At 44.7% G+C, this 10,000-nt stretch overlaps 1 protein-coding gene across 1 annotated transcript in view; it reads left to right on the forward strand.

Annotated features, from left to right (window-relative positions):
- Positions 1 to 10,000, forward strand: part of nbas (NBAS subunit of NRZ tethering complex) — a gene marked incomplete at both ends in the record, with an annotated part of 156,630 nt that overhangs the window by 17,833 nt on the left and 128,797 nt on the right. The window contains 7 exon segments of the mRNA XM_080857545.1: positions 1,164 to 1,227; positions 1,420 to 1,613; positions 3,077 to 3,337; positions 5,217 to 5,342; positions 6,070 to 6,221; positions 6,578 to 6,715; positions 8,888 to 8,966. Of these exon segments, the coding sequence (XP_080713671.1) occupies positions 1,164 to 1,227; positions 1,420 to 1,613; positions 3,077 to 3,337; positions 5,217 to 5,342; positions 6,070 to 6,221; positions 6,578 to 6,715; positions 8,888 to 8,966 (1,014 nt within the window).

Genomic DNA, 10,000 nt, shown 5'->3' on the forward strand with positions numbered 1-10,000 from the left:
TGTGTGTGTGTGTGTGTGTGTGTGTGTGTGTGTGTGTGTGTGTGTGTGTGTGTGTGTGTGTGTGTGTGTGTGTGTGTGTGTGTGTGTGTGTGTGTGTGTGTGTGTGTGTGTGTGTGTGTGTGCACGTTCTTTTACCCAATTCTATTGGTATGATTCATATCTGGAAGGCTTGCCTGATTTGAAATTCAAATCCAGACGCCTCCCCGGCATGTCGAGATGGGTCTGTGCGTGTGCGCGTGCGCGTGTAGGTGTGCGTGTGGTTCAACAGCTGCAGCAGGTGCTGTTACCTCTTCCCGTTCCTCTCTTCCCATCTCCTACTGTCCATCTTGTCCCTTACACAAAAGATACTATGGCCCTCTCCTGTAGGCAATCATACATGCTGTTTCTGAAGCACTTTGAAGCACTCTTTCAATGATGGCTGGGAACACTTTCTAAGAGCTAGAATAATGAACATGAGCATTTTAGCCCGCTAGCCAACTAATGCTAGCTGCTTGGGGGATAAGGTGTAAGCTGGATAAGGGAAGATTGGCGCTACATGCAACAATTCAAATTGGAACAGGAGAGTAGAGCACAAAGCATTTGAGGAAATAAACCAGAATGGAGGACCATAGACATAAAGAAGAATAGATTAAGCAAACATACCTATATGTACATTCATATACACACACATACACACTGGTCAAACGCATTTTCAAACTTCTGTGCTAACCCTGTTACATAGATTTTTGACAATAAAGTACACTTGAACTTGAACTTGAACGTGAACACATGCACACAAAGTAGTGTCACTTCTGAAGTGTGTGTGTGTGTGTGTGTGTGTGTGTGTGTGTGTGTGTGTGTGTGTGTGTGTGTGTGTGTGTGTGTGTGTGTGTGTGTGTGTGTGTGTGTGTGTGTGTGTGTGTGTGTGTGTGTGTGTGTGATTGCTCCTCTAATGTTCTGCTCTCCTCACATGTCCATGTTCAAATTCAGGCTTGTTGTTCGATCCAAATCAGCTTCATTAGCTATGTGTCATGCCAGAGCAGTGGCCATGCCTATAAGCCAACATATCATTAGTTCATGCAAGGAGATAACAATTGGAAATGCTTTCTCTCTCTCTCTCTCTCTCTCTCTCTCTCGCTCTCTCTCTCTCACACACACTCTCTTTCTATCCTTTATCTCAACAGCCAGGATTTGATGAAATCAACCCAGAGTGGAAGACTTCTCTGGAAAAGAGGAAAAAAATAAAAGGTTTAACTCACATATTCACATAAATACACTCCTCCCCCCCACCCACACACAACTTTTTTAAATTATATTGGCAAATTCATACACGGTGAGTTCACAAACCTCTGTTTGTGTGTGTGTGTGTGTGTGTGTGTGTGTGTGTGTGTGTGTGTGTGTGATGTGTGGCGTGTGGCGTGTGGTGTGTGTGTGTTTCAGATAAGGAGCAGTACGGTTCTCTGATGGACGTGAGCTGGTGGAGTGACGCTGCCTTTATCCTGGCCCGCTGTTCGGGTTCTCTCACCGTCTCATCCCTAAGAACCCTACGGAACCTACTGGGGAAGTCCTGCGAGTGGTTTGAGCCGTCGCCAAGGGTTACGTCTGCTCATGACGGAGGATTTCTCAGCCTGGAGGTCTGTGTGTGTTTGTGAAATGTGTGTGTGTGGGTGTGTGTGTGTGTTTGCTAGTGTGTGCTCTTGTGACTCGTTAAGTTACACAGACAACTGCCTTACACTCACAAAGGAAGTGATATCACTTCGATACCCTCAAAGGAAGTGATGTCGTAGTCTTATCTCCAAGCATGTAAGCCAAAGAGGAGATGATGAAACACACCTCGTTCCTCTCCTCTGCTCATTCCTCTCCATCCCTCTATTTATATCTCTCCCCTTTATCGGGTAATTAAACAAATTGCTCCTTTTTAAAATCCCCTCTTATCTCCTTCCCTCCGGCTGTTTCTAATCTTAATTTAGTGATAAATCAGATTGGGTGATTCATCACATTAAACATGCAAATAGACAGGGCAGAGAAGCAGAAAGAAAGGGATGGGGTGACGAACGAGCGCTAATGGGAGGGAACAATATGGAGACAGAAATGGAGGAGAGGGAAAGTCGAAGAAAATCTCAAATCTGTATGAGAGATGATGAAGATGATGATGATGACGATGTTGTAATTATGAGATTGTATTTGTGAGTGAGTGAGTGTGTGGGTGAGTGATTGGGTAAGTGGGTGGATGGGTGGGTGGGTGAGTGAGTGAACAAGCGAGCAAGCGGGTGAATGGGCATGTAATGGAGTTTGGCAAGAATGAAACAATAAGAAGAAAGGGTGTGTGTGTGTGTGTGTGTGTGTGTGTGTGTGTGTGTGTCTGTGATATATGGCAGTGCCAAACGTGTCATACTCCCTACTGCCCTCTGAAGCCCTGGTTCTGAGACAGAGAGAACAGATGAGGCTTTACCTCACCTCCTTCATACATCACACAGTTACATACCCCCCAACCCCCCCCCCCCCCCCATACACACACACACACACGCACTACATACACTCACACCCCCTTCCACTGGAATTCTTCTCAGGTTGTCTGAGAAGGTTAGCAGTGTGTTGGTAAACACTGGGAGTGCAAATCTCGTGGTGTGCCTGTGTGTGTGTGTGTGTGTGTGTGTGTGTGTGTGTGTAAATGCAAGCATGTGTGTGTGGACAGATGTATGCATCTGGATCAGAGACAGTCTTCTTGAAAAGGGGCTGCCCAACCTGCATCATCCATGTTTGTTGTATCTCCATCTAACTCTTCTCTCTGTCTTTCTCCTGCTCTCCCTCTCCCCTGCTCTCTCTTTTTGGGTCTATTGCATCCCCCTTTTTCATTTGGTTGCTCTCTCTCACTCTCACTCTCACTCTCACTCTCACTCTTTCTCTTTCTCTCACCCCCCCCTCTCTCTCCCCCTCTCCCATTCTCTCTCTCTCACTTTCACTTTCACTCTCTCTTTCTCTCACTCTCACTCTCACTCCCTCTTTCTCTCACTCCCTCTCTCTCTCCCCCTCTCCCATTCACTCTCTCTCACGCTCACTCCCTCTTTCTCTGTCTCTCTCTCGGTCCATCCATCAGTGTGAGGTGAAACTGGCCCCTAAGCGCTCGCGGCTGGAGAGCAGCCCCGGTGAGGATGACGATGGTGCCGAGGACGACTCTGACTCCGAAGATGAGTCGTCGGCACGGGCCCGGTACTTTGGCTACGTCAAGCAGGGCCTCTACTACGTCACCGAGATGGAGCGCTTTGCACCACCACGGAAAAGGCCCCGCGCTGTCATCAAGAACTACCGGCTAGTCAGTCTCCGCTCCACCACCCCCGAGGAGCTCTACCAGAGGAAGGTGTGTGTGTGTGTGTGTGTGTGTATGTGTGTGTGTGTGTGTCTGTGTGTGTTTGTCTGTGTATGTATGTGTGTGTGTTTGTCAACAACATCTGTAAGTGTCCGTGCTCATTGTAAGCAGAGCTGAAGGTTTGGGCCAGACACAATGGAGACCATTTATTCACATTATTTCCCCGGACAGAACAGTGGAAGCAGTTTAGCAGAGCCAAGCAGCCAGCCTGTTCCCTTTGTGCAGTGTGTTGTTCTTCACCTTGGACTGTTTTTGTCTCTGTGTGTGTGTGTGTGTGTGTGTGTGTGTGTGTGTGTTTGTGCGCACGTGCACGTGCGTTTGTGTGGTGTTTGATCTAAGGGTCTGTGTGTGTGTGTGTGTGTGTGTGTGTGTGTGTGTGTGTGTGTGTGTGTGTGTGTGTGTGTGTGTGTGTGTGTGTGTGTGTGTGTGTGTGTGTGTGTGTGTGTGTGTGTGTGTGTGTGTGTGTGTGTGTGTGTGTGTGTGTGTGTGTGTGTGTGTGTCAGAGGTTCCGCTAGAGAAAAATGTTGCCGGTCAAAATGACCGGCAGAGTTTTCATTTTCCGGACATTTTAATAATAAGCCGGTCATATATCTATTTCTGCTTCTAAATTTGCCTATTAAAGAAAACTGACGCCATGTTTAGCTTAAAGAATTACATTATCAGGTCGTTTAGAATGAAACATGTTTATTTGGCTAAGTTTACAATGGGAAAAAAATCGCAACCTGCTGTGTGAAATTGAGCGCTGCATCAAGGTCATTGCTCTGACTATGTTCAATGACAGCGGAGATTCTAAAATGATTAGACCCTCTTATGAATCCGTTGAGTCGTCCTGCCATTTCGAAGAGCTAACAGAACATTTTACTGTTACCAATTACTTGGCACCTTAGCCATGGGAACTTAATTCGGACATAAACGCCCGACACTTCGGCCTTTTCTCTGGTAAAGCTGTTTGAACATCTAGGGCTTCAGGTAGGCTATTCAATGTTTGGAAAGTTCACTTTCTACATGAACTAGTTAAGTTCATAGTTTACATTTTGAACTAAGTTCACAGCTCCAAAAAATGAACTTGTCCAGTTCTTTTTTTCAATATGTTGCGAGCTATTTTTCAAAATCTCTATCTGTCTGTCTGCTCTCGGCCTCTACGCAACTTCGGCGCTCTCACGCACGGGCATAGACAGTAGAATGAAATGAAACACGTTCATACGCAACACTGCAGGTATTACAGGTTCATCCTCATCAGAAGGTTCACCCTCATCAGTTGCGTTTGGCCTCTGAAAAAAACTTTTAAGGCTAGTCTGCTTGGCCATGTTTGATACTAATCACTCAGTTTGCTTCATTTGTAACAGACGGTTTGCGCTTTAGCCTATTTATAATGCAGCATATGCGTGTTGTTAAATAACTTTCAAGCGGCAGAATAGCCTGTTCCTTTAAAACATAATAAGGGCAGTGCACGTTTGCTTTATAGGCCTTAATATTAGGATTGTTGTCAAATTCAGATTGTGTTTGCTGGACGGGATTTTTAAGAAATTCCAATCAGACAATTTGACCAGTGAGATCTAATATTTTCGGACATTTCAATTTTTTTCCGGACAAAGACCGGTAATTACCGGACAACGGAAACGCTGGTGTGTGTGTGTGTGTGTGTGTGTGTGTGTGTGTGTGTGTGGTGTTTGATCTAAGGGTCTGTGTGTGTGTGTGTGTGTGTGTGTGTGGTGTTTGATCTAAGGGTCTGTGTGTCTGTGTGTCTGTGTATCTGTGTGTGTGTGTGGTGTTTGATCTAAGGGTCTCTGTGTGTGTGTGTGTGTGTGTGTGGTGTATGATCTAATGATGTGTGTGTGTGTGTGTGTGTGTGTGTGTGTGTGTGTGACAGATTGATAATGAGGAGTACGGCGAGGCTCTGTCCCTGGCTCATGCCTACAGTCTGGACTCTGATCTGGTTTACCAGAGACAGTGGAGAAAGTCCACAGTCAGCATCGCCTCCATCCAGGACTATTTGGTGAGTGAGTGTGTGTATTTCTTCTGTGTGTATTTGTTAAGATGTGTGTGTGTGTGTGTGTGTGTGTGTGTTTGTGTGTGTGTGTGTGTGTGTGTTTCTCTCTCTCTTTCTCTCTCTCTTTCTCTCTCTCTGTGTGTGTGTGTGTGTGTGTGTGTGTGTGTGTGTAGTTCTCTCAGGAAGTAAGGTGCATATCTAGGTGTGTGTGAGCAGTCACTGGCCTTGAATGTGCTAAGTTGAGGTCATCTACTACTGAAGACCGGGCCTACTTACACCAGTAAAATCTGTTTTGCTACCTACACACACGCCATGGGAAGGGAGACAGCTGTTACTGTTACCCCACCCCACCCCCTCCCCCTGTCTATCTCTCTGCCTCTCTCGCTCTCTCATTCTCTTTGTCTCTCTACCTCTCTCTTTCCTTCTCTCTGTCTTTTTCTGTCTCTATACCTCTTGCTATTTATACTTCTCCCTCTCACCCCCTCCTTCTCTGGGGATGATTGTGAGTTGCCTAATGTTTTACATTGTTTTTATGTTTTTTTTAAGATTCTACATATCTGCATGTAAGCATTTTGTTTATGTTATAGAATGGGTTTAATGTAGTTATATGTGTGTGTGTGTGTGTGTGTTTGTATGATCGTGTGTGTGTTTCTATGGGTGTGTGTGTGTGTGTGTGTGTGTGTGTGTGTGTGTGTGTGTTTCTATGGGTGTGTGTGTGTGTGTGTGTGTGTAGAGTAAGATAAAGAAGCGCTCCTGGGTGCTGCACGAGTGTGTGGAGCGTGTGCCAGAGAACGTGGACGCTGCCAAAGAGCTGCTGCTGTACGGCCTCAAGGGCACAGACCTGGAGGCACTCATCGCCATTGGCAACAGAGAGGACGGGGGCAGGTGGGCTTGTTGGCTAACCCATGCATACACACACACACAAACACACACACACACACACACTCAGTCACACAATCACGGCCGTGCAATCATTAAATCATTGAAACACACACTCACACACTTATATTCTTTTGTTTACCTTTGTGCCTGCCTACCAATATATGTTCTATACTAGACCTTGAAATAATGTCACAAAAACGTAATAGTACTGATTGTCTTTTACACATACACACATATACATACAATCGCAAACACTCTCTCTCTCTCACTCTGTCTGACTCACTCACACTCACACTCACACTCACACTCACACTCACACTCACACTCACACTCACACTCTCTATCTGTCTCACACACAGGTTCATCCTTGCAGGTGATGTTGATGTGGATGACACGCCTTATGAAGACTTTCTCTCGGCTGAGGAAGAGGTGGAGAAAAGAAAGGAAAGAGATCAGAATCAGAGACAAGAGTTGCTCAAGAAAGTGGACTTCAGCAGGTACACACACACACACACACACACACACACACACACACACACACACACACACAGACACACGCATGTACACTTTGTGTGTGAAAGAAAGAATGATTGTACATGTACAAACAAACACAAAAACAAACATACACACACACACACACACACACACACACACACACACACACACACACACACACACACACACACAAAGAATTTCAAAGGTGTTTGATTGCGGTCTCATTTGGACCATCCCTCACCCTGTCTCCCTCTTGTCTTGGGCTCTTTGCTGAGTGTCTCAAATTGAGGTCATTGTTTGCCTGAAAGAGCTTCTCTACCTCAGTGCCATCGATCAGCACGAGCCAAACAGACACTGCCAAACAGAGGAGGCAATTTGTCACAACATTTGGGAGAATCTTTTGGAATTTATCACAACTGCACCTCAAATAAGCTGTTTAACTGTCCTGACTTGTGTTGTCCTTAAAGTGATGTTAGAGGTCTTTGAATCATGTCTCATGCAATCAGGGAAAATGTGTCATAAAAATCACTGCCACTTACGCTTTGGAAATAAACTGTTTGGACATTTTGAAAGTGCGTGTGCGTGTGCGTGTGTGTGCGAGAGAGAGCGAGAGAGAGAGAGAGAGAGAGAGAGAGAGAGTGTTTGTGTATATGAGTGTGTATGGGTTAGGGGACTGAGTGAGAGTGTATGTGAATGAGAGTTGTCTACCGTGAAAACCAATAGCAAGTAAGAGTGTGTGAGAGAACATTGATGGTAGGAAAAGCCTCACCTGCTGAGTTTAATATCTTTACTCCGCCTTTCTGGGAGTAATGAAATGTGTTTAGGGTGTGTAATCTGCGGAAGATCATTTATGACACACACACACACAAACACACACAGACACACAAACTAAACACTCCCTGTTCTCGATTTTTTAATTTGCAATGATTCAGTTCATTTCCTGCTGGTTGCTCCTGGCTACGTACTGCCTTCTGTGTTTTAAATGGCTTTGAGTGGTCAACACACACCACTTACACACACACCCACACACGCACACACACACATCCACACACACACACACAAACGCGCACACACACAGATAATCTAAAGCCAACTCAGACAGAACACCTTTTAATGACTTTTAGTGCTGCCTGAAAACAAAATCATCTTAAGTTGCTGAAGCACACAGCACACACACACAGACACAGATACAGACACACACACACACACACACACACACACACACACACCCACACACAGTTGCTGCCTGCTCCGATCAATATTAAACTTTTTTCAGATTCCTGAACGTGGTTGGGTTCAGATGATCATTTTCGTAATTTATTTTTAACTGCACAGTCGTTACAACAATAGTACTGTATCAGATTATTATTATATATTTGTGAGTGTGTTTCTGTCTGTTTAACTTCAACCTTTAGGCGATAACATAAGATCTTGTAAAAATAAGCGGGTGTGTGCTAGTATGTGTGTGTGTGTGTTTAGAAGTTATCGGTATGCGTAGCCATGCTGTTCAGTATCTTCCCTGCAGAATAATTCATTAAGTTAAAGTGTGTGTCTGTGTGTGTGTGTGTGTGTCTGTGTGTGTGTGTGTGTGTATGTGTGTGTGTGTCATTGTCTTATTCAGTGTAATCTGTTTGCACTTTGTAAAGCACTTAGGTTTCTGAGCCAATAGATGGAGAAAGAAATGAGATTGTAATGACCTGCTGCCTCACTGTAGCACACTTACAAACACACACAAACACACACACACACACACACACACACACACACACACACACACACACACACACACACACACACACACACACAGAACCTATCACCATCTGGGCAAACAGGGCAATTTGAACATATTATTAGACCATATTTCTTGTCCGTCCCTCTGTGTGTGAGTGTTTGTGTGTGTGTTTGTGTGTGTGTGTGTGTGTGTGTTTCTATATCTGTATGGCATGTGATTTATTTTATAATGAGTATACCATAGCACTTTGGGTCTGTGTTATCAGAGATAGAGAGAGAGAGAGAGAGACTGAAGTTAATACCATTTACCCTGTCTGAATTGAAAGAGGAATTGAGGAATGGGCTTGAACTGATGGTATGTTGAGATCTGATTCTATATGTGTGTGTGTGTGTGTGTGTGTGTGTGTGTGTGTGTGTGTGTGTGTGTTCGTGTGTGATTCTAGGTTGACTCTGGAACAAAAGGAGCTATGCAGGAGTCGTCTGAAGCTTCTCAGCTACCTTGACAGGCTCGCCACCTATGAGGTTTGTTCCCTCAATTGTTTGTTTATTTATTTAATTTAATCGTTTCGTGAGAGAGCTGTATCTTTGCCCCGTTGGGAAATTTTAGTGGCTTAGCAGAAATTCACATAAATGAGAAAAAACACCTAACTTATGGGCCTCATTCTCGAACGCAGTTGGGAAGAATTTAAGAAGGGATTTTTTTCTGAACTCCACTTCCGGTGGATTTACGAACAAATTTGGCATTCATTAAAGTGTTTTTCCGCTTTGACATGACTCGCTTTCGAGTTGCCTTCCCGTGGATTTGGTTGATTTCGACTGCACATGTCACAACGGTTACGTGCCCTTATAAGGAGCTTTCGGCCGTGTTTGTATGCAAATTCAGGTGCAGGAGAATGCGCTTTCAATTTAAGAAACCTCTTCCGGGGGAGCACAGCTCAGAACACTTCTGCTGCTTAAGAACACATTTTCAGGCGTCATGAATCTGGCAGAGATCTTTTTCTTACGTTGGTTTTCCGAAGTCCGTAAGGAACATTTCAGAAGAAACTTCAAAACATTTTCGAGAATGAGGACCAATGAGGTAGAACACAGAATTACTACATACAACTACCACTATACAAAAAAAAAAAAATAATAATCAAAATAGAATTGAATTTCAAGGGAAGATATTGATAGTCCTATGGAAATGAAATGTAAAATATACTGCATGGCCAGTCAGAGGAGGGGTCTCTTCTTCCTGCACAGAGGGGAGTGGGTGGAGATGGCTGTTGCAGTGGGCAGGAATGTAACCTGTAACCTTATTGCAGCGGACCTAAAGCAGTCTCCAAATGAAGACTTTGTTGTCTGACCAGAAGGTTGTGTAGGGGCTGTGTAGTGTTGAAGGACATAAGCTTCCTCAAGAAGTAGAGTCTGCTCTGTCCCTTGCTGTAGACAGTCCCAGTGGTTTATTTCCAGTCCAGTCTGTTGTCAAGGTGAACACCCAGGTATATGTAGTCCTCCACCCCCTTCCCCCCTTCCAGGATGGAAATGGTGTTCAGCTTAGTTCTGGTCCTCCTGAA

Source organism: Sprattus sprattus (genome assembly GCF_963457725.1).
Source record: "Sprattus sprattus genome assembly, chromosome: 2".
Taxonomy (NCBI): Eukaryota; Metazoa; Chordata; class Actinopteri; order Clupeiformes; family Clupeidae; genus Sprattus; species Sprattus sprattus.